Source organism: Dromiciops gliroides, chromosome 5 (genome assembly GCF_019393635.1).
Source record: "Dromiciops gliroides isolate mDroGli1 chromosome 5, mDroGli1.pri, whole genome shotgun sequence".
Classification (NCBI taxonomy): Eukaryota; Metazoa; Chordata; class Mammalia; order Microbiotheria; family Microbiotheriidae; genus Dromiciops; species Dromiciops gliroides.
Genome location: NC_057865.1, coordinates 214959451 through 214985195, shown reverse-complemented (window position 1 = coordinate 214985195; position 25745 = coordinate 214959451). Strand labels below are relative to the sequence as shown.

The 25745-nt window shown below is 41.7% G+C and overlaps 1 protein-coding gene and 1 long non-coding RNA gene across 2 annotated transcripts in view; one reads left to right on the top strand and one right to left on the bottom strand.

The window, feature by feature from the left end:
* The window catches only part of CCDC65 (coiled-coil domain containing 65), a 48524-nt gene extending 33534 nt beyond the window's left edge, over positions 1-14990 (bottom strand). Inside the window, exon 1 of the mRNA XM_043966200.1 lies at positions 14722-14990. Within this exon, the coding sequence (XP_043822135.1) occupies positions 14722-14727 (6 nt within the window). The 5' untranslated portion in view covers positions 14728-14990. The remainder of the gene's footprint in view (positions 1-14721) is intronic.
* LOC122728089 lies at positions 14579-25518 on the top strand. The gene is made up of 4 exons (XR_006353234.1): positions 14579-14692; positions 18586-18663; positions 19318-19506; positions 25298-25518. It is a non-coding gene; the product is annotated as an uncharacterized LOC122728089 (long non-coding RNA).
* Positions 25519-25745: the final 227 nt, after the last annotated feature.

Sequence of the window (25745 nt, the reverse complement as noted above, 5' to 3'; positions counted from 1 at the left end):
GACAACAGACAGCATACAAAACTAAAGGAAAGGAAAGCATGAAGACTTTGACACAAAAACTCCATGGAGAAATTACCAGAAGAACAGATGTGGATCTCAAAGTTGTGTACATGTTAAAATACAATACAGCATAATAGATATTTATTAACCACCTATCTAGATATGAATGACTTAGAGGTATTGTATGTGTTGATGGCATCAGTGTCTTTGGAAGGACACTTGGAAGAACATTAGGAGAGACTGATGAAAGTGTTGGATCAGTTGGAAGTATCTGGTCCGAAGCTATCAATTGACAATTGTCAATTTTAGAGCTTCTGTCAACTATATGGGTCACATCTATCCCAACAAGATGTGAACACAGAACCAGAGAAGTGACTCCACACTTCTAAAGTGGCCAAGCCCCCAAAGTCTTAGAAACTTATGAACTTTTCTAGGATTTGATGGCTATCATTATAATTTTTTTTTAAAAAACTATGCTGCTCTAAAATTAGGGAAGAGAAATGGGTAATTAGGATTTTTTTTCAGTAAGTTTCTCTGATAAAGCTCTCATTTCTCCAATATATAAGGAACTGAGTCAAATTTATCAGAGTAAGATTCATTCTCCAATTGATAAATGGTCAAAGGATATGAACAGGCAATTTTAGACAAATAAATCAGAGCTATCTATAGAAATATAAAAATTATCTTCATCACTAATAGAGAAATGCACATTTAAAACAACTATGTGATGCCACCTCACACCCACCAGATTAGCTAAGATGACAGAAAAGAAAAAATGATAAATGCTTTAAGATAGGGACATCCATGCACTGTTGGTAGAGTCATGAACTAGTCCAACCATTCTGGAGAACAATTTGAAATTATGCCCAGAAAGCTATAAAACTGTGCATACCCTTGATCCAGCAATACACCAAAGAGATGAGAGAAAAAGTAAAAGACCCATATGTACTATTTTTCTATAAGAAATGATGAAGGGGATGATTTCAGGAAAACTTAGGAAGAACTATGTCAACTGATGCAAAGAGAAATGAGCAGAACCAGGAAAACAATTTACATGGCAACAGCAATATTATAAAGATAATCAACTATAAAAAATTTAGTAAGTGTGATCAATACAATGTTCTGTCACAATAGAAATTAAGGTAAACTTAGGGACAAGTTGCAGGGATGATCAATTTATTAGCAAAGTGCAAATTTGCCAATAAACAGGGTCTCAGTCTCCTCAGAAAGCTAAGACCCTGAACGAGGGCTGACAGATAATTTTTATAGACAAAAGGAAGAACATCCAAAAAATAGGAGGTAATATATAGATCAGGAAGACAGTATGTTTTGCTACAAAGTCAGAAATATCATAGGCATGAGGGACAACTTGATTGGCTGAAACTCAGGAATTCAAGGCTTGCAACAACCTTTTCTTCCATCTTGTCACTAGGAAATCCTGATTGACTTGGTCTACCTGCAAGAATAACTAATGATATATAAATAACAAATTTCCTCTAATTGTACAAGGACAATGAATGGCAAAGAGATAACATGTTTCTTTTAATTAAAGTGATTTATAAGGGGCAGCTAGGTGGCGAAGTGGATAGAGCACTGGCCCTGGAGTCAGGAGGACCTGAGTTCAAATCTGGCCTCAGACACTTAACACCTACTAGCTGTGTGACCCTGGGCAAGTCACTTAACCCCAATTGCCTCACCAAAAATAAAGTGATCTATAAAAAACCTGAACTTTTAAACTTAACTCAAAGAGAAGACTATACTTCTGAACCTATGGATTTCTGAACTTAATTTAAAGATAAAGAAACATGACTTAGGCAGTTATACAAAATGTCTGGGAGATACAGAATGAAATCAATTACAAAACAGAATCAATAGAAATCAAATTTGATTTTCTCAATTTCTCAGTTCTACCATAATTCCAAAGGACTCATGATGGAAAAAAATACTACCTACCTCCAGATGGAGAAATAATGGACTCAGAGTACAGATTGAACCACATTTTCTCCCCCCCCCCTTTTTTGGTGGGGGGAGAACATGACTAATAGAGAAATATGTTTTGCAACATGACTAATGTGAAAATGTTTTGCATGACTTCAGGTTTATAATGAATATTGTCATTCTTGTCTTCTCAGTGGGCGGGGGAATAGTAGAAGGAAGAAAAGAATTTGGAACTGAAAAGAAAAATAGAATTGAATTAAAAAAACAATGATGCTGCTACCAGTTAATAACCTCTCTTATAGTAATATTAGTAATAATAATAGATTTTATATAGCCCTTTAAGGTTTGCAAGTCACTTTACAAACATATTACTTAATTTTCACAAGAACCCTGGGATTTGGGTATAATTATTATCCCCATATATTTATTTGATTGAAGAGACTCAGGAACAGACAGGAAAAACTATCTTAAAATCTACAAAGCCTTTTGAAGATAGAGGGAGGGACAAATATGAAAAAGTCGTCAGACTTAATCAACTCCTTTATCCATGCACCTATTACCTATTAACCAAGTATCACCCAGACAAGTGATTTATTTAGCAGTGCATGCAGTTGAGAAACAAACCATGTTCAGGGTTCTTGGTAGCCAAGAACTCAGAATTACCCAGCTAATATATAGTTTGGAGGAATAAAAAACAGGACAAAAGGGTTAAGACAACTGGTTTCTTATTGGATGAAAAGATCTGGAGACAATGAAATGAGGGTAAGGGTTGGCTGGAAGGGATTAGAAAATAATCAGGAAACACTGAGAAGAATGGGAAAAGAGGTAGTTTCGTGATCTTTGCCGGGTGACTCTTGGCAGGAGGGAGCAATCTTGTAACTTCTCCAAATTAAGGTGACTTTGAGACTTAATTTCACAAAACTGTTTTTATTGTTTATCCGTTTCAGCTGTTTCTGACTCTTTGTAAACCCATTTGAGGTTTCTTAGCAGAGGTATGGGAATGGTTTGCTATTTCCTTCCCCAGCTCATTTTACAGATGAGGAACTGAGGCAAACAGGGTTAAGTGACTTGTTCAGGGTCACACAGCTAGTAAGGGTCTGAGCCCAGATTTGAACTCAAGAAGATGAGTCTTCCATGATTCCAGGCCCAGTATTCTGTGCACTATGGCATTACCTAGCAGTCCACAAAATGGTGGGTAAAGGCAAAATGGAATCACTAATACTATTTCAATATTACACACATCTGTTGGTTTAGGAAAACCCGAGCAAATCTTTTGTTCTCCATGCAGATGCCAACCTGGAAGATCTGGAAGCTGTCCTGTATGAGAAATCAATGGTCATCAGAGACCAACTGTATTAAATCAGCAAGGTCTGATTAACTATGAGACTCTTGTCCTGTTAGTAATCTTGAGTTCCTAGCCTTGAAGTGGTCTAACACTGAGAAGTTCAAAGACTATGTTTATAGTATGTACTGACAACTATTCATTGATGTATTTTAGATGCTACTTGCTGGAGAAGTGTAGCAGCACCAGCCAATTAACACTTCTGTATACACTATAGGTCTTGGAGATAGATACCTTGTCCAGAATGCCATGTGAGGCTGGAGCTATAGTGCTATCAGAAAAGGGTATCAGAGCTATTTGCGATACGCAAGAAGCTCTGACAAGTTAAAAGAGTAGCTGCAAACTTCAAACTTCTGCCAGGCAGAAATGTCAAATACCTTGTTTCATTGAACCAGTCTTCCTTGCCTCCATTATCTACAAATGATTGGCAGTGAAAAAAGATGGCTGATGAAAGACGAAGAGAAGTGATGCAAGCTGAAAAGCAAGGAAATGATCCTAAAAAAATGTATGTTCCAGTCAGGGGGAGGCATTTTACTGCTGAGACAATGGTAGAAGTTGGAGAAGTACTATGGAATGTTGCATTAAACTATGGCTGATCCCATTCATGGAACTAGAAAGCAGATTTTGCTACCCAGAGCATACTGCCTTGTAGCCATGAATATCTTATATGATGCATTTGGACATACGGAGCAAGAAAAAACACTAGATCTGGTAAGAAAAAGATTTTATGATTTTACTGGCCGCAAATGGCTGCAAATGTCACCAAGTGTGAAACTTGTGCCAGAGATGTACAAAGGAAAACATTACCAACATTCCATATTTGGAGAACATAAGTACCAGCAAGCCTCTGCGATCTGTCTGGACTGACTTTGTGTCTCTTGAAAAAGAAGTCATATCTTAACAAGGAGTGACCATTTCATCAGGTATGCAGATACATCTCCAACCAGAAATCAGAACACATTCACTGTTGCCTAAGTGTTGCAGGAGAAGTATTTTTTGATACGTACATTCCTTGCCAAGATCCATTCTAACCAAGTTAGATACTTGGAGAACAAGCCACTCAAGAAAATGTCAGCAGTCTAGAACTACTCTTTGCTATCCACAAGGGGACCCACAGCCTGAACACTTGAACACCTCTTAAACATGTTGGGAATTCTGAGATCAGAACAAAAAACACTCAGTAGAGTCAACATGTGTTTTTTCTGGTATATACATCCAATCAGAAATTACACAGGTTGGAGGCAGCTAGGTGGCGCAGTGGGTAAAGCACCGGCCCTGGATTCAGGAGGACCTGAGTTCAAATCCAGCCTCAGACACTTGACACTTACTAGCTGTGTGACCCTGGGCAAGTCACTTAATCCCCATTGCCCCGCAAAAAAAAAAGAAAAAAAAAGTAATCTCCCCGAATTGGGGAATACACTCTTTCCTTGCTTATACCTACTTATAAAGACACAGGCACTTTTGCAAGTACACACACTCACACACACACATGCTCCCTTGCTTGGATGGTGTGGCTTCTTTCATGATGCAATGTCTCTGCTGACCAGTCAATCAGTTACTGGGTGGGTCAAGCAGACCACCCTCCTGTTATACTGGCCCCTCAATGAAATCCATTGAGGCTACTGCTACCAATAAATAGATCCTAGACTCTGATTGCTGGTGGGACCTCAGATGGTTTTGATGGATCTCCCAGGGTCAACTGTTACCTGACTATTCTCATCTCATAATATTTACCAGAGACCAGGAAAAAAGAAACACAGTAAAAACAGAGATGTCATATGCTTCAAGACATGTAGTGACTGGGTGGGAAATACAGCTCACCAGTGACCCTCCCCCCCATCCAGTTCCTCACAGCAATCTTTACTCCAAACCCACCATTTTTTATATTCCCTTCAGTTCCAGTTTCTCAGCTCTTTATCATCATAGTTGCTAGCCCCTTAGTCATCACCAGAAGTAAGTAAGGCTCACTAAGTGTCCACATATTGAATTGGAACCAAGAAGGGAATATTGAGCGTGCTCATGACTCACGAAGAAGGGTAAATCTGTGCATTCAAAGAACCAGGCCACTCTCTCCGTTACAGGATTTAGGCCTTAATACCATAGTTGAAATAACTAGTCTATTAACTTAAATCACTAGCAACAGAATCAAGATGAATTGCCTATCTGCTAGTGATACAGTTTGTTCAGATGAAAGTAAAGACACATGGGTCCAGGAAGTGAAAAGCCAAGTGGCTTAGAACATATACATAAATTATAGAAACAAAAGAAAAAAATGATCTTTATAATGAACCATTTTATTTAGTTGCCTTATAACTTGTTTTAGTGTTTTAGAGTTGGTTATGTGGATGTTTTGTGTTTATAAATGGATTTTCCTAATTGTAAAATACTTCATTGGGCGGGGGGGGGGGGGGGGGGGGGGGGGGGGGGGGGGGGGGGGGGGGGGGGGGGGGGGGGGGGGGGGGGGGGGGGGGGGGGGTGGGGGGGGGGGGGGGGGGGGGGGGGGGGGGGGGGGGGGGGGGGGGGGGGGGGGGGGGGGGGGGGGGGGGGGGGGGGGGGGGGGGGGGGGGGGGGGGGGGGGGGGGGGGGGGGGGGGGGGGGGGGGGGGGGGGGGGGGGGGGGGGGGGGGGGGGGGGTTTAGGGGGGGGGGGGGGGGGGGGGGGGGGGGGGGGGGGGGGGGGGGGGGGGGGGGGGGGGGGGGGGGGGGGGGGGGGGGGGGGGGGGGGGGGGGGGGGGGGGGGGGGGGGGGGGGGTGTGGGGGGGGGGGGGGGGGGGGGGGAACAATTTGTGGAGAACAGATTGGCTGATTGTCTACCATGGTTACTGTTTGGAATGTTGGGGGGTTTCTTTTGGGGGTTAATAAAGTGTTTATAAATAACTTTAAAAATTATTTTATTGTCTTGTGGGTTGTTTTTAATAATTGCCCTAGAATTATTATTGTTATATTACAGTTACAAAGGGGACTCTGATTTAAAATAATTTTTTTTTTCCATTGTTTTGAAGTCCCTGTGATTTTACATAGCCATTATCTCATCCTGGAGTCCTTGAGTCCTTGTATGTTTACTGATGTTGGTCGATCACAAATGTATCTTTGGACTTGCTTTTCCCTTTCTGTTAGAGAAACACTGTTCATTGAGTTGCAACTTAATGCAAAACATGTTGTTGGTTATAGATAATAGCTGAAAATTCTCTAGAAGCCCATTCTCTAGAAGCATTCAGCATTGTCCTTGGTAATTGGGATTTTTGGTAGGTAAAGAGGGAAATTTCAAGTCAATCAATGATCCCTTTCACAGTTGTTTTAATTACTAATAAATCGATATTTCTAATAGATAATAATCCCCCATAATGAAATGATTCAGTTTATTTACTTTGAAAATTTCAATAGATGTATCTGTGAAAAACAGGCACAAAAGACTGAGTGGGTGGGGGTTTGAAAGTTTAGTGGCTAAGCCAAGCCACTGTGGCATACTCAAGGTGTGGCAAATTTTAATAGCATACTTTTTTACTTTCAACTCTGTTTCAGTAGATGTGCTTTAATCTCTCTGTGAGTGGGTAGTCTTCTTGGGGTCACATTTAATGTGGAAATGACATCATGGCCCTGTGAGATAGGGGTGAATACTAGCCAAGTTAATTATAGATTATGATTGGATTAATCACAAACCTAGCTAGAAACCGAGAAGAGCCCTAAAAAGGAAAAGCCGGGAAGACACAGGCACCAACCAAGTTTTGTCTACTCGAAGCCAGGGGATCCCAACAAAGGAAAGGGTTCTGCTATGGGATCACACAGTACTGGATACATCCTGGTGTATGGACCTGGCACCAAAGACCTGCTAGGTTTCTCTTCTCTCATTCACAACCTTGGAGTTATTACAGGGAAATTTCTCTAATAGTTAACTCAAAGGATATGAATAAATGTCTTTTAAATATATTTATACTAATATTTAATATTTTATTTTAATATTTTAATTTTAATATTTTGTTTTTTCCAACTACATGTAAAAACAATGTTTAATGTTTGTGGTTTTAAAAAAAATTTTGTCCCAAATTTCTCTCCCTCGGGGCAGCTAGGTGGCGCAATGGATAGAGCACTGGCCCTGGAGTCAGGAGGACCTGAGTTCAAATCTGGCCTCAGACACTTGACACTCACTAGCTGTGTGACCCTGGGTGAGTCACTTAACCCCAATTGCCTCACAACCCCCCCCAAAAAAAACCCAAAAAACCCCCAAATTCTCTCCCTCCTTCGCCTCTCCCCTTCCTGAGATGACAAGCAATTTGTTATATGTTATACATGTGCAATCATGTAAAACATATTTCCATATTAGTCATGTTGTGAAAGAAAACACTAGGGGGGCAGCTAGGTAGTGCAGTGGATAAAAGCACCAGACCAGGATTCAGGAGTTCAAATCCGGCCTCAGACATTTGACACTTACTAGCTGTGTGACCCTAGGCAAGTCACTTAACCCCCATTGCCCCACAAAAAAAAAAAAAGAAAACACTAACAAAAACACACAAAAGAGAAAGAAAGTAAAAAATAGTATGCTTTATTCAAATTCCATCAGTTCTTTCTCTGAAAATGGATAGCATTTTTTCATGATAAGTCCTTTAAAATTAATTGTCTTGGATCTTTGATTGCTGAGCATAGCTAAGTCATTCACAGTTGACCATCATACAATATTGCTGTTATTGTATACAATATTCTCCTAGTTCTGCTCACTTTACTTTGCATGAGTTCACATAAGTTGTCCCAGGTTTTCCTGAAAGCTTCCTGCTCATCATTTCTTAAAGCACAATAGTATTCCATCACAATCATATACCACAACCAAATGATGGGCATCCCCTCATTTTCCAATTCTTTACCACTAGAAAAGAACTGCTATAAATACTTTTATAAATATAGGTCTTTTTCTTTTAATCTCCTTGAGATACAGAGATAGTATTGCTGGGTCAAAGGGTATGATGTTTTACAGCTTTGGGCACAGATGAACAAACAGTTCTCAAAAGAATTGCAAACTATTAATAACCACAGAAAAGAATGCTCCAAATCAGTAATAGCAAGAAAAATGCAAATCACAACAACCCTGAGGTTTTACTTCACACTCAGCCTATTGACAAAAATGACAAAAGATGGGCATTAGTTTATGTTGGAGGAGTTGTGGAAAGATAGGCACAATAGTATATTGGTGGGGCTGTGAATAAGTGTAACCATTTTGGAAAACAGTTTGAAATTAGGATTAAAGGGCAGCTAGGTGGAGCAGTGGATAAAGCATCAGCCCTGGATTCAGGAGGACCTGAATTCAAATCCAGCCTCAGACACTTGACACTTACTGGCTGTGTGACCCTGGGCAAGTCACTTAACCCTCATTGCCCCGCAATAAAACAAACAAAAAAACCCCCAGAAACATAAAACATCTCTAATGATCCATTTAAATTCATTATACTCCTCCTAGAATGTAAAGACAACTGTGTGGACTTTTCACAAAGTCCAGATCTCTGGTCCACCTTGGGCATGGCTTTCTTACTCCAGAATGTGCTGCTTTTCTCCTCTGAGAAGCACACTTCTATGGAAATCTCCCATCTGAGCATATAAAACTCAACTCAAGATCAATCAAACTCTCAAGCCGGGAACACAAATTTCTCAGGAATGTTAGTTATTGGCTTCTTTCTGAGAGTGAAACAGAAAAGATGGCAGCTAGGGACAGGTTCACCTAAGCAAGTACCTGTTCCTGGTCCTATGTGTTTGTGCTATAAGCCACTATTGCAACGTGAGAGGAAAAGGGAGAAGAGTTCTCCCCATACCCCTGGGAAGTCTAAAGGAGAAAAAGTAAAAGCAAAGAGCCCCAAAGAAAGCTCTGAGGTTTTTCCACAGCTCTCACAAAACACCGTGGACTGTTATTCCACAAGATTCTGTCCCCTGATACTGTCGCCTTCATCTTTGATTCCCATCCCAACCTACCTCTATCTGTTAGTAAATGCCTAACAACCAGCTCACAGGATATAGTTTTACGTTTAATCTGCCTTTCACTATTTTCTCTATCACTCTCTTAAGTCTAGAAATCAACAAAACAATAAATCAAGCCCTGATTTGTAGCGTTTCCCAATTTTGAAGGTATGAATTCTCATACTGAAAATGTAACAATCGGTTTGAGCTGGCTCCAGTGCACCCCACCCCCACCCTCCTCAAATCAGAAAAGCAAAATATATCCCTCGACAATCAGCCAGAGCACACAGCCTTCCTTCTCCCTCTCCTTTGGAGGTACCCTTTTCTGACAAAGGTGATCAAATAGAATGGGGAAGACTAATCTGATCATGGGTTTCCTTGATCAATCAATCCCCCTGCTGTACTTGCTTTCACCAAGGACCAAGTATAAATAGACTCAAGCTGGTAGCTCAGGGCTTGGAGCACCATCTGGTGGCTTACCCAAACATAGCATCTTGCCTACAACTGTAAAGTAATGCTGCCCAGTACAAGCTAACAGCTCTTATGTATAAATGAACCCCAGTAGTACCCACGGATATTTCTTAGCCTCTGAGTAGTTCTCAGGATTCACTCAGGATTTTGAAACTTGCTTCAGAATCCTCTTTCTCTCATCCTTTCTGTAATGTTGGTCCCACAGAGCAGAAGCAGAAGATACAGAGATCACTGGTTGTCTTTTATTTCCCACTGGAAAATTGTTGGCTCTGGACCTCCTTGCTCCAACAACTAAATATTTGTATTTTATTTTCAGTTCCAGATTCTTTCCCTCTCTCACCCATTGAGAAGTCAAGAAATACAAAACCCATTACAAATAGGAAGTCAAGCAAAATACATTTCAGCATTAGCCATGTTCCAGGAAAAAATAAGAAAGAGGGACGAGATGCTTCAATCTGTATTCCGAGTCCATTCATACGCCACCTGGAGGTGGACAAAATTTTTCAGCATGAGTCCTTTGGAACTATAGTGGGTCATCATGTGTTGATTAGAGTGGCTGTCTTTCACAGTTGATTACCTTTACAATATTGCTGTTACTGTGTCCCTTGCTCTTTTGGTTCTGCTCATTTCATTTTGCATCAGCTCATGCAAGTCTTCCCAGGTCTTTCTGAAACCATCCCCATCCCCATTTCTTAATGGCTATTTTTAAAAAAATAGGAACTGGGCTATGCATGAAAGAGCTGAGTTCTTTACATGAAAGGCTCAACCAGTGTCATTCCCTATTTCTAGAGAGTGGTATGAAATCCAAAGTCTACCAGTGCCCATCCTAGGTTCCAGACAGATCCTGAGCCACTGCCCCTGGACTGTCTGCAGAGCTGATTGAAAAGAAACCTAGAGAAGGGATGGAGTAGCGATCCCATACTACAGCATCTCGCACTCTTTCTCATATGACTCACTTTCTGGACTGGCTAACTCATGGCAATCTATCCTCTAGCAAATGAGGTTCCCAAAGAAGGAGCATTGGCATATAGCTACCTTAAGCTCTCTCAGAGTCCTAAGGCTAACCCAGTTGTCAGGGAAATACAATTCCATTACTCACCATTTTAGCTCTTGTGTGTACTTCCATTTTCACAAACCAAATCTCTCACAAGGATAACATTTTTAGATATTAAATAAATATAACCATTTACTCAGTCATAAAGCAAAAGAAATAATTGTGACATCACAGGTCCTTATGTATTTTTTTTTGTGGGGCAATGAGGGTTAAATGACTTGCCCAGGGTCATACAGCTAGTAAGTGTCAAGTGTCTGAGGCTGAATTTGAACTCAGGTCTTCCTGAATCCAGGGCCTGTGCTTTATCTACCGCACCACCTAGCTGCCCCTGGTCCTTATGCATTAAAGCAAACACAGGAATAATAAAAATATTTCATTGTGATATTACAATCCATGCACTCATTATCTGTTGGGGAGAGTATGCATGAAAACTAGCAGTATAATACATAAGTAAGAAGTAGCCTCTGGATTACAGACTCTGAGATCATCCATTCATTCAAGAACATCTGTAGCACAAGAATTTGCTTCTCTGCTAACTACTCCCTTACTGATCCTCACTGCTCTTCAGCTGGGAAAATCTGCTTCTCTTTTAATCTCAAATTAAAACATTTACAAGCAATTTTCACTTGCAATCACCCTCAAAAAAGGCTCTAGGAAAGGATTATGCTCTTAATTTAGTTAGTGTTTTTTTCTAAGTCAGAAAAACACAGAGCTCTTCAGGCTCTCTCTTTATGGGATATATGACAAATCCAGACAGTTTTTTGTTTGTTTGTTTGTTTGTTTTTTAGTGAGGCAATTGGGGTTAAGTGACTTGTTCAGGGTCACACAGCTAGTAAGTGTTAAGTGTCTGAGGCCAGATTTGAACTCAGGTCCTCCTGACTCCAGGGCTGGTGCTTTATCCACTGCACCACCTAGGTGCCCCCAACAGTTTTTTACTCACCAGGATTCTGCTTCATCCAATTAGATCTAAGTATTTCTTCCTATACAGAAAAATCCCTGTAAAAACAATACACAACAACAACAATAACAATAACACAAGCCCACACAAACTCATTTTTCTTCTTTTTGCTTTCCATTTCAACCAGAGAAGGCAGTAGAGAACAACAGGTACTACTGAGTGGGTTTTTCATTCTTGCTCAAACTCTAGGTAATACTAAAGATGTTCTAGACCAATGACCTCCAGTCTCTTCAGTCAATCAGAAATCTTATAGCTGAAGTCTTCTGTCTTTAATAACTCACCTTTTACTTATGAACTTAAAACTCACAAAATTTTCACTATGAAATCAATTGTTCTTGTTTAATTATCCCATAATTTTGAAACAGTTATATGATGACAGGGGCAGCTAGGTGGCACAGTGGATAAAGCACTGGCCCTGGAATCAGGAGGACCTGAGTTAAAATCAGGCCTCAGACATTTGACACATACTGGCTGTGTGACCCTGGGCAAGTCACTTAACCCTCATTGCCCCATCCCAAACAAACAAACAAATCAACCAGTTATATCATGATGTTTTGTGAGTTTTACCCTTTTAAACCTTAAAACAGTTGTAAGATTGAATCATTCTGTCATAGTCAAAGAATTTCAATTTAGTAATTTGTACCTCTTATAAATGTTTCTTTATACTTACATTTTCATCAGTTTTAATAATTTCTTTCTTTGCCCTCTCTAAACCAATCAAACTAGTCACATCCCAAAGAGGCATCACCTTACATCTTTTGGGGGGGAGGGGGGAGCAGCAATGAGGGTTAAGTGACTTGCCCAGGGTCACACAGCTAGTAAGTGTCAAATGTCTGAGACCTGATTTGAACTCAGGTCCTCCTGAATCCAGGGCCAGTACTTTAATCCACTGTACCACCTAGCTGTCCCTAATAACTTTTTTCTCTCTTTTTTCTTTTTCTTTTTGTGGGGCAATGAGGGTTAAGTGACTTGCGCAGGACCTACATCTTTTAAAAGATGATTTGAGGGTCACTTAACCCTCATTGCTCTGTCGCCCCCCCCCAAAAAAAAAGAAAAAGAAAAAATATATAATTAGAAAATATTTGGGGCAGCTAGGTGGTGCAGTGGATAGAGCACTGGCCCTGGATTCAAGAGGACCTGAGTTTTCAAATCCAACCTCAGACACTTGGCTTACTAGCTGTGTGACCCTGGGTAAGTCACTTAACCTCAAATGCCTCACCAAAAAAAAAGGTGATTTCAGCTTTTATATTTATGCCACAGCTAATTTTCTGCCCCAAATTACTCATGCCCCATCTAAAAACTGAGAGGTTTTATATAGATTTTAACAGTTTTTATTAAATAAATTAAATAGATCAAAGTTCTTTTCCTATTCCTACCAGGCATCAAACATTCACCTATGAAAAAGTCAAGTGCCCTAAAGGGATAGTACCTTACTGACAAAAGAAAAAAATGATGACTGTAGACCAGGAGCATGCCAGACAGATATACTAGGATTCCACAGTGATGCCACTTTGCTAAAAAATCATTGTCTTCAGGAGACAAAAGACAAAGTTGTGTACCTATATACTCATCCAGGCCTCCTGACCTGTTGATTGCTACCTTTGATCAAGGAGTTGTTGATTCTTATTTGTTTCCTATGCATAAACTGGTACCAGCAAACCATGACGTCCTATAAGTGATTGACTCAAGCCTGACCTTGAGTACTGTCCCCTGAACACAATAAGGCCTTTCTATCTACTTTCTTGGAGGGTCCTTCTTCCTAACCCTTCCCAGGTTCTATGTTTGCTTCCTAGTTTTGCTCTCCATATTTAAGAGGATGTGGCACTTGTCCCTCTCTTCCCTTCCCCTTTTTTTAGTTAATAAATCAATCAGCAGGGGCAGCTAGGTGGCGCAGTAGATAAAGTACTGGCCCTGGATTCAGGAGGACCTGAGTTCAAATCAGGCCTCAGACCCTTGACACTTACTAGCCATGTGACCCTGGGCAAGTCACTTAACCCTCATTGTCCCGCCCCCCCCCAATTTAAATCAATCAATCACAAAGTCTCACTGATTCTTCTTATCCAAATTCTCCCAAATCTCTCCCTTTCCATTCATAGTTTGAGGCATCATTATCTAAGCCTGGACTATTACATTTTACAATATCCTCCTAAACGGTATCCCCAAATCCACTGCTAAATTTAGGGCCCTAAAACATTGCTGGTTTGGAGGTAATCCTTCCCCTTCTCAAAAAGCTTTCAGTGGCTCTCCCTTGACTGCAGAATAAAGTTCAAACTTCTTGATCCCCTCATCTGACCCAAATGTAACTCTAGATTTCACCTGTCTCTATTGGAAAACTGACCTTTCCATGGTCCTTGGAACCTACCATGTACATTCCCATGGATACACTTTTTGCCCATTACTTCCCTTCCTTGGGATGCCCTTACTGCTTCTTTGACCTAGCCCTTCTTTTCAGAGTCAGCCCACCATGTGACCTTCTTTGATTATACCATCCTATAGGTATCTCTCCTTCCTCTGGATTCCTGAAACACTTTAAGCACATTTTTTCATTATGTATCATTTTATTATTATTACCCCCTTTATATGTGTGTGTTTCCTGTCTTTACAACTAGAATATAAATTCTTTTAAGGCTGGATTTCTGTTTTTGCAAGGCAGCTAAATAAATAAAATAAATAAATAAATAAAAGCTAAGTAAATGTTTACTGATGGCCAATTAGACAATGAGCTACTTGAGAGCAGGAACATTTTTTTTTCTTTTCTTTGTATCCATAGCACTTAGCACAATGCCCAATATAGTAGGTGTTTAATAAATGCTTGTTGACCGACTGGCTGAATTAGACTGAATTAGCCTGTGATGGAGATGGACTAAACCATTTTTTGCAGTAGTCGTTCTGTTTGGACACTCTTCATACTCCATCGTAGGAGGAATATGTAAATGTGAGATTGAACTGCTCCTCCATCATTTCCCCGTCTCCACTGGACACTAGATGTTAGATGTGAGTACCTTGTCCCCTTTGTAACTAACCTCCATCCCCACGCTTGTCTCCTCTCTCTTCTGTAATTTCGTTCTTCATCTCCCATCCCTCAGCCAGAAATTCAGATTCTCTCCTTTAGCACTTACAGTTTGGGTCTGGGATGGATGCAGAGGCACCTGTTTCCATGGTGATGCTGAAGGGCCTGGTACATTGCACTTCAAGTGTAGGCGATAGTAAAAATTTGGCTCAGAAATCAGAAGCTCCAGTGCTAGCTGGGTTAGTGGTGCTCAGTAGGGGAGAGGGAGTAGACAAAAGAGGTCTCCTGGGAGAAAAGGAAAATGACATAGCTTCAGTCTGAACATCTCTGGAGTTCCCTGCTTCATCCTCTGATTCTATAAGCCAAGGCTTATGAGGTCCTCGGGAAGGAAAGAAATAGGATTTCTGGGGCAATTTAGGGAAGCAGAAGCTACAAACCCTGGTTTGCTCTGACACATTTCCCAAACTCTCCTATTTCTTAGCCAGTAGGATTATCAACGTCACCTCACCTCCAGAGATGACTGCTACTTACCCTGGCTCCTGGAGCTATGATTGCCTCCTTCTTCTCCATACCCCCTCCAAGCCGTCTCACCAGCTCTATTCTTTCCCAACCTGTTCCTCCTCCTACTTGTTGGGGAGGTGGTTGTTAGTGGGGCAGACAGCAGGGGGCAGCCGGTCCCACTCAATCCACTGGGCCATCCTCCTCCCTCCTCCAGTTTGCAAAAGGGGAAGTTTTGGGGCAAGGAGATTGGGCTTTGCCAGGGACTGATATGGGTGATGGTTTACTTATGAGCTGCAAACAGTACCACTCAAGGCCCCACTGAGACCATTATAAAGATAAGTGTAGTGAAAGGCCAAATTCAGTGTTTGACTAACCAGTAAGCTGGGGATTTTAAAAAAACTTTAATTTTTTAGTATCTTTTACTTTTATATAATTAAATTGGATAATTATTAGATGTGCAATTATTACATATAATTACTAGATAATAAAAATATAATATAAATTGGCTATTTGTACAGGTGAAAAGTTGATGGATGAAATGCTGCAGGAGGGGAGGGGTATGATTCTCACTCTCCCTCCTCTGACTCCCACCTTTGGAATATCAGTCAATCAACATGGACACTGTGCTAAAAGCTGGGATTGTAAAGAAAGGTGAAAATAGTTCCTGCCCTCAAGGGGCTCACATTTTAATAAAGGTGAAGAATATGAAAATAACTAGGTTTATACAAGATATATACTGAGTAAATGCAAGGTAATATCACAAAAGAAGGTTGGGGAGGGGGGGGGATAGGGGAAAGAGAAAGGTCTCTTCCAGAAGGTAGGATTTGATCTGAGCCTTGAAGAAAGCCAGAAAAGCTAAGATGGGGAATTGAGGAAGAAGAAAACATTTCAAGCACCAGGAGATAGTCAGTGCAAAAAGTAAGGAGATGGAGAAACAGTAGGTAAAAAGACAGCTGGCTAAATCAGCGAGTGTGTGGAAGAGGGTAAGGTGTAAAAAGACTAAAAAGTAAGGGAGGGACCAGGTTTTAAGGGGCTTTAAATATCAAATACAGGGTTCTATCCTAGAAGTAACAGTATTACTGGAATTTTTTGAGCATCAGGTGACATGATCAGATCTGTGATTTAGGAATATCACTTTGGATAGAGTGGAGAATAGATTAAAGTCGGGAAGAGTTGAGGCAGGAGACAAATTAGAAGGCTTTTGTAATAGTCTAGACAAGATGTGATGGGGAGTATCACCAATTTTTTTCTAGGCAAGTGGTACTAGATGTATGTATGTGTGTATTATGCATGCATGTGTATGTGTGTTGTATGTCTGTAAATGTGTGTTTGTATGTATTGTGTATATGTTTGCTTTTTGGTCCTCACTTCATCAAATGACCTATCATGAGGTTCAAAGATTTAAAGCTAGAACGGCATGTAGTCTAAGATCCACATTTTACAGATGAGGAAACTAAGGGCAGAGAGGTTAAATGATTTGCCCAGAGATAAGGAGCAGACCCAAGATTTGAACACAGTTCCCTTATTCTGACCTGAAAAATTCAGGAGGAGGATTGGTCAGGCATATTCCCATTTGACCTTTCTAGATTATATGAATCCCTGAGGAGTTGGGTGACTCAAAGAGAAGTCTGTGTTTCTAGGTCACCCTTGGTTTGAACTGCAATCCTAGCTCCAGGGGCCCTGAGCTGAGATGGGTTTGATGATACTCTGCTCAGATGTGTGTGTCATCCTAAGATGTGGCAATGGACAGGGGAGGGGCCAGAGACCAGAGTCTGTGTCGGACTGGAACAGAACTGTTCAATCCCAGAAAAAGTTTGAGTAAGTTATTGAGGGAAACCACAGCAATTATTCTGTCTCAATCTTGCCTCTCTGTCAAAAGTTGGGTAGCATGGTCCTCCTGAATCCCACTTAGTCATTTTGTATAACTTGAGGTCTTACAGACTTTCCTGGGACACTGAAAAGTTCAATGATTTGCCTGGGTCATAAAGGCATTAGCTTAAAAGGAGCACTTGAACCCAGGCTTTCCATGTTTTTAAGTAAACTCTCCATCCTTATGCCAAGCTGGTTCCCTGAATAGAGAGATGATGAGCTACTCAGATGCCCTACTTGCAGTCCTTGGCATTTTATTTAAAGCTGCAGCTCGTTCTGAACCTTAAGTTTCCAGATACTATGATAGTTTGTTCAGATCCACACCACTTTTTTGCAGGGCAATGAGGGTTAAGTGACTTGCCCAGGGCCACACAGCTAGTAAGTGTCAAGTGTCCTCTTGAATCCAGGACCAGTGTTTTATCCACTGTGCCACCTAACTGCCCCCCCACCTTTGTTTTTGTTTTTGTTTTTTTGGTAAGGCAATTGGGGTTAAGTGACTTGCCCAGGGTCACACAGCTAGTAAGTGTTAAGTGTCTGAGGCCGAATTTGAACCCAGGTACTCCTGAATCCAGGGCTGGTGCTTTATCCACTGTGCCACCTAGCTGCCCCCCCCCTTTTTTAATGTGAAAAAAGGAAAAAAGCATTTATTAAGTCCATATCAGTCACTATGCTATAAATGTTCTAAAAATATCATCTCAACAACCCTGTGAGGTAGATGTTACAATTATTCCCATTTTATAGCTTAGGAAACTAAGGTTGGGAAAGTTACTTGCTCAGGTTTATACAGTCTGAGGTCAGATTTGAACTCATTTCTTCCTGACTCTATCCACTGCACTAGTTATCATTCTTCACATGACTGTTTCAAATTAGCTTTTGGACAAACTGGACAGCTTTCTGTCCCCCATACACATCCCATGCTTTTCTACTTCTATACCTTTGTTCAACATTCCCTATTCCCAGAATTCTACTCCTTTTCCCACTTTTGCCTCTTGAAATCCTATCTAATCATCTAGGGCCTAGCCCAAATGTCATCTCATCCTTGAAAGCTTCCTGATAAAACTCAAATCAATAAGTAACCCAGTTTCCCTCAACTCCCCCCGCCCCCCCACCTCACAAAGCACTTGGCTTGCACTTCTCCTGTGTTTCTCGATATCATTTCTGTATTACATATTGAGTCTGTATTGTTTTCCCTTAATTCAATACCCCACACATGTACTCTCTGCACATGGTAGGCATTGGATAAATATTTGTGTAGCTGTTTGGGATGGTGGGATCTGAGTGGTGCCAAAAGTTCTCAAATATTAGACAATAATAGTCGACCAGCTGTGACAGTGCCAAAGCTCATGCATGAACGAAAATTTGCTCCGCCCCCTCCACACTGCTTACTAGCTCATTTCTTTGCTAAGTCTCTGAGTTCAAAAAAAGTAATTTAAGGTAAGATATGCATATTGCTAAAATTTCAGAATCTTTTTTTCCTCTAAATGGCTCATTATGTCTTCTATCCAAGTCTCCTCGAGGGATATCTGCCCCATTTGGACTGACATTCATCCTCTCTCAGGTTCAAGTGAAACACAGACAAAAGCTGGTGAGTGACTGTTAGAGTTTAATAGCAGCTCCAAGTACATCACACAAATGAGTCTTCTAATAGAATGATAAATTGGGAGGTGGAAGGGAAGTTAAGTGATTTGCCCAGGAGCACATAGCTAGTCAGCATCTGAAGTTGGATTTGAACCCTGGGTTTCCTGAGGCCACATTCTGGGTCATTATTGAAGTGAAGTAGTTACATACAAGTTGCAAAGCTAGGATTCAAACCCAATTCTCTGATTCCAAAGCTAGCTTTTTCCCCAGACTACATCAGGCTCTTTCCCACTGGGTTCTCATTGTGAGACACACAATGCATATTTTGATTTATGTGAAAAAACTGTTATAAATGGTAGTTAGGTTCCCAGACTAAAAGCCCACAAAAAGCCTATTTAACTCACAATGTAGTTGAACTATATAATGCTGTTAGTTCAGCTAAAATAGTACCATTGAGGCTATAATTCTACAACATTATGGGATTTTTTTTCGACCAGATTTGAGATTTCATTGGTATGAGGGATTCCTAGTAAGGAAACTCTCTACAAATACAAGCAAGCAAATACCCTATAACTTGTGGTCCCTTTTTGAGAAAAAAAAATGTTTTTTCCTTACTGTCATCTTAGAATATATTCCTTATATCCTTTCCTTTCCCATACAGTGAACCATCTATTGTTAAAGAATTTTTAAAAGGGTAAAAAAAGAGGATGGGGAAAGCCACTCAACAAAACTAGGCCATCCATTATCTGAGTCCAACAATGCTTGTAATGTAACTTCTAAGTCTTAACTTGGGTGGAACATTGAGATGTCAAGAATCTTGCCTAGGAACTGCAGCCATTGTGAATGGAAGGTAAGACTTGAACCCAAATCTTCCCTGATTCATAGGCTATTTCTTACCTAGTCTTTAACTACTGAATAGGCATTGCCTCAGACAAACTGGGACCTGGAAAAGACCTTGGCTTAAAAAGGCTAAGGCCTCCCACTGCATCCAGGGCCATCTCTAGTCATCCTGACCTATTTCTTGCCTATGGACTCTGATGACTCTGGAGGAAAGAATGAGGAGGATGACTTGCACAGTCCTTTCTCACTTAAATCCATTTTATTTGTAAGCCAAGGCATCACCCTCCTGATGTCACTGGTCCCCTTCAAGAATTGCTTGAGTTCTTGTGGGTGGGGGGTGCGAATGGGGGGGGGGGAAGAGAAGTCGGAACACAAAGTTTTTTTTAAAATTGATGTTAAAATTTTGTTTTTACATATATTTTGGAAAATAAAATTCTATTCAAAAAAAGAAGAAGAAGAAGAATGAAGGATAGGGGCAGCTGGGTGGCGCAGTGGATAGAGCACTGGCCCTGGATTCAGGAGGACCTGAGTTCAAATTCGGCCTCAAAAACTTAACACTTACTAGCTGTGTGACCCTGGGCAAGTCACTTAACCCCAATTGCCTCACCAAAGAAAAAAAAAGAATGAAGGATAAAAAATTATGACAACTCTTGCCAATTAGCCATCTTACCACTTGGGACAGCTAGATAGAACTTTGGACAGAACACAGGGTCCTGGAGTCAGGAAGACCTAAGTTGAAATCCTGCCTCCCACACTTACTAGCTGTATGACCCTGGACAAATCACTTAACCCTGTTTGCCTCAGTTTTCTCATCTGTAAAATGAGCTAGACAAGGAAATGGCAAACCGTTCCAGTATCTCTGCCAAGAAAACCCCAAACAGGGTCCCAAAGAGTTGCACTTGACTGAACAACAATAACAAAAAAGGAAATTTGTGACCTGGCTGGGGAGCCTAACTCTTCATTTGTAATATTGTTTCCTTGAAAGGTTAAGGGTTCCAAAGAACCAAATTATAACATATTTGGGATTAGTTTATCAGGACACCCCTGATCAATTGATTTCTCCCCAACCCAGGTGATGAAATCACAGAAAATAAGGAGATGGTTATGAGACAGATCGCCCTTGAGAACGTTGATGTACTTTAACTCAGTGGCAAGAAGGGCAGCCTCTGGTTGCCCTTAAGACATTCTCGGGCAGCTAGGTGGCACAGTGGATAAAGCACCGGCCCTGGAGTCAGGAGTACCTGAGTTCAAATCCGGCCTCAGAAACTTAACACTTACTAGCTGTGTGACCCTGGGCAAGTCACTTAACCCCCATTGCCTCACTAAAAAAAAAAAAAAAAGACATTCTCTAAGGACATCAACATGATGTCGTAGGACCCTGTGGTGGGCGATGGGGTTTGAGGGAGACAGGGAGAGAGTCAAAACTATTTTCATAATAATATTAAGACATACAAAGTTCATTGGGGGTCTTCAATAATTTTTAATAGTGTAAAAAAGATCCTGAGACCAAAAAGTTTGAGAATTTGCCATCTAAAGAGGCTGTTAGGGGCAGGAGATAGCTTTTAGGAGCATGACCCTCCAAAAGCAGAAAAGCAACTTGAAAAAGAACCCAGCACTTGAGAAAAAAATAGTTCTTCACCTCTCAGCAAGAAGAATTTCTGTCTCCTCACCCCCAACTTTACAAGTCACAACATCTTGCCCAATTGGAAATTCCATGCCCAGCGTTCAAAGCTAAACTCTAAAGAATCTGACCTTGGTGAGTCTAGACAGGCCAAGGGGGCCCAGCTGAGGGTCCTGCCCAGTGAGACCTCATGCCCAGGAAGAGCAGCTTAAAGACACCACAAGAAGGGAAATGACATCAAGCCCCACAGTGCCAAAGGGTTGGAATCGCCTCGGCCTAATTCATGGGTTCCCCAAGTGTGGGCCTCTTTAGTATACGGTGTGGGGGTGCATGACCTCCTGCCCACTGTTCTTATCCTCTGTATCAGTGATACACTCCCAGGTATATGGAGGTGGGAGTGGCAGTGCCTCATGATACCATCTCAGTATATGCCTTTGCTTTAAGCTAATTGGAGCCATTGGCTAGTAAAGGTGTAATTCTTTGTTCTTTGGGAAGGCTCTCTGGGAGGGAGGGGGAAAGAAGAGAGGAAGAAGGTGAATGCAGACAGAGCTTAGCACTGGGCCTGGCAGTAATAGGAGCTTCATAAATGCTTGTTGACTGACAATTTAGGGAACAGAAAAAGAAAAACTGTCAATAAAAAATTGTTTTTTTTTTTTTAAAAAAAGGTAAATGCACCCATGGTATATGATTTTAGAAGTACAGAGCCACATAGTACTTTGAAATTCAGGGTAATTGCCATATCTAAATATACTTTTAGGACCTCAACTTGCTTTTAAGGTAGGGTCTGTTTGCTAAATGTTTAGGGAATGAAGGACAATAGGATTGACAGGAACTTAGAGGGCTTGATTCAGAAAGCTTGCTGAGGGAGGGAGGCTTTGGGTATTTGGTTTGGTTTGGTTTGGTTTTTAAAATAGGAAGAGATCATGAATTGGTAAAGTTAAAAGAAAGTACAGGACTCACAGACCCAGGAGGAGCTTCCTCCATATAGCCAAAGGTTCATTTTCTATCTCCTTATCTTTATGCATTCAACAATCTCAAAAAGACCAGCCTTGGAATGAATTCTTACTAAGCCTTGTGAAAACCCAGGAAAATGAGATTAGGCCAAGGTCAGTGACCCTCTGGATAGTAAAGAGGGTGCTGAGCTCCTGAAAGCCCACAGAGTCAGATAGAGGCCGGGAGCTCCTGATTTATGAGCGATTCTCCCCAGATAAAAGGAAGCCGGATTTCTGTTTTCCTGAAAGTAATCGAGAAGTCATGGTGAAGTGTAGAAAAAAGAAACAGGGCAGAAAAATTGTGGCCTAGGGGTTCTGTGGAAGCCTGAGTGGGAGATCATGGGGCCTGTGGTTGCCAGTGCATGTAAACACGCTCCTGTTTATCAGGGACTTTTTAGAATTCACCCTCCCTTTCTCCCTCCTGTCCCCATTACTCAGGCCTTGTCTACCCCAGGACTTTATCTCTAGCTGTCTGCCCTCTAGTCTTACCAGCCCAGCTTTCTCTTCCGAGAACAAAGGTGTATGTGTTAATGGGTTGTGGGGGGAGGGGGGCAGGGCAGAGTAGGGTTCTTCACAGTGGCTCGTTGTCTACACTCCCCTATGATTTCTGATAAAATTGCCCCAGCCTAGAATGCCTCAGACCTTAAGGGGCCACTCTTGCCCCAAACTAGAGAGGTGGAAAGTTGAGCCACCTTCTTCCAGTAACCCATATCCTTCTTCCTACATACACACAAACACACACACACACACACACACACACACACACACACACACATACCTCCTATCCCCCCCCCCAATTGCTTTGGGGTTTCTGGGTTGGGGCCCAATGGGGTTTCTCTTCTTTTGGATGGATGCTTCCTCTCCCCATTGTCTCTGGTCAGGATTTGGAAGGTCCTGTTGCCATGGAAACCACTGGTTATTTAATTACTGGAGAACTCGGCCTTTTCCTGGCCTAGGCTTCCCAGGGCCATTCTAACTAACCCCTCCCTTCCACCACCTCTTAAAAGATGGGTGGGGGTAAAGAGCACTGCTACCATGGGCCCCTCTTTGGAATTCTGGTCTCCCATTCTTACCCATCTTCTGGTCCTCAGACCGAGCTGGAATTACCTTCCCAGAGGAGTCCTGGCAAACTTGAAGATTTCACAGCAATACCTTCCTCAGGGTGTGGGGAAGGCAAGCGATTGCTGCTCTTTTTTACCTATCTGGCCCATTAGTCATATATAGACTCCTGTGGTAGAAACAAAGGGGCAGGGGATAAGATATCCTGTTCTGGGCCCATGGAGTCATTCCATTGTGTCAAACTAGGTTGGGGGATGGAGAAGAGAAAATCAGAGATCTCAGTTCTTTCAGACCTCCCACTTTCTTCTGGCCCAAACCAACATACTCAGTGACTAAGCTGCCCACTCCCCTCCCCACCCAGACTTCCAAATCTTTGTCTTGGATCCCTGCCCTCTCCTTTTGCCTTTCCCTCCTCCCACCACCCCCACAACCCTGCCCCAAAGCTTCTAGAAAGTACTCTAGGTCTTTATCAGAAGCTGCTACTTCCAAGGACTAGGTCATTGTGTGGAATTTCCTAAGCCAGGTCACTTGAGTTATCCCAGTTTCTGAAATTCTGGTCTCATATTTCTCAGCTGTTTCCATAGTCACGTTGCCCCTTTTCTTGAGTGTGTGTCTTCCCTTTTCACAGTATTTTTAGACACAGAATAAAATGCATTCAGCTCAAGCATTCAGCTTCTTCCCATTCTTCACGGGAAAGAAGGGCCTTTATCCCTCCCCACCAGCATGTCAATATTACCTGTTGTAGCAAATGCCCGTCCTTATGGTTTTCCCAGCCTTAACTTCAATATCTCCCTTCTTAATTAATTATTATGTTATTTTATGTCATTATTTATATATTATATAATAATTATCTTAATTATTACTTAATTCCCCTCAGCACTGATGTTCTACAGTACAGCACATTGCCCTTATTACATCAGGCAAAAAATATTTATTAAGCACTTACTATATGCCAGGCATATAGTAAGCATCAAGTTCAATGAATGAACCAGAAAGCATTTATTAAGCTCTTACTAGGTAATAGGTAGCTAGGTGACACAGTAGATAGAGCACCAGGGTCTCAAGGAGCTTTCAGTCTAATCGGGGAAGACAACACACCAAAGGAAGCGGAAAAGGGGGGAAAGAGGAAACCAGCTTTGTGTGTTGTTGTTAGCTCTGATGAGCCTGTGCCCCTCCCCCACCTGGGTCACTTCTACTCGAGCCTACCTCCTGGTTCTCAGTAGGGGTGTAAAATCCAAGTTCTGCCTTAGCACCAGCATAGATCCCTGTAGTCTCTCCCCTGCCCAGGGCTCGTCCCACTCACCAGACTGTGAGCTTAGTTCCACTGGTGCTTCAGCTGATTCAGAGGCTCTGGGGGTCTCCTTCTCTGGTAAGGACTTCCTGAGACTGGATCTGTGTCAGGGTGACTGTGGGGTTGGGCCTGACTCCTGTATCAGCACAGCAGCTCCCTCCTTCTGACCTTCCAAGCCATTCTCAGTTAGAAGATGATTTCAGCACATTCTTCTGTGAGTTTTGCTGCTCCGGGCATTTTCCTATGACCTTATTTGGATGTTTTTTGGAGCGATCGTGTCATGAGTTCGGGAGCTCACTGCCTTTCCTCTGCCATCTTCTGTGCCCTCTTGCTAAAGGGCAAAAGCTCCTGGTTGTTACCCATAATTTTATCACTAGGGGCTGGGTGAGAGAAAACTGAGGGAAATGATCCACTTGGAGGGTTTAAAAGGAGAATCGACTCTTTCCCTCTCATTGAACTTGGTGCTCGGGTCTCAGCTAGCAAGAAGCAAAGAAGGAACAAGGCCATTTGCTATAAACATGGCAGCAAATCTGCTCTGATCTCCCGGCAGCCTCTTCTGCTTTGTGTTTCCTTATCCGAGCACAAGTGACCGAATAGTGATCCTGACATTATGTGTCTAGTCTTGAACACTGATAGAAGGAAGAGCTGTGAATAATCCCTGTCAGCTGTAAGTATAGACCCCACCACAAGTTACTGAGACAATGCAGACTGAGTTGAAAATGAAATCTGTGCTGTCATCCCACGTGTGTCCATGGGAGTCTTTCCTACCTTCCAGGAGTGATGGGTTACTATTTCATGTTTTGTCTGTACACGCTTATGAGTTTCTCTGTTCTTTCAGAGCGGTACAAGAGGGCAGCACTTTGGGGTCTGTATCACATCAAGGAAGTCCACCTGACATTCAAATTTCAGAAGCACAGCTACCCAGTCCTGAATAGGAACAAACTGAGAAGGACTCATGGCAAACTGCTTCCAGACAGGAGGAGCACCGTCCAAAAGCTTAGCTCGGAAACCTCTGAAAAGGGTTGTTGTGCACAAGAGAACTGGAGAATGTTCAGCTGATTGGCATTATTTAATCAATTATTTAAACTGATGATAATTAACAATTATTTGGAAAAAAAATAAAAATAAAAAAATAAATAAAGCATTTGGTGCCAGTGTCTAACTGAGGAAGAAGGGAGGGGCCAGCCGGTTGAGATAAAAGGGCTCCAGAGTCCCATGCTCACCGCCATTTCCATTAGGGAGCTGGCCTATTGGTGCACAAATGTATAAATAAAAACCTTTGATAC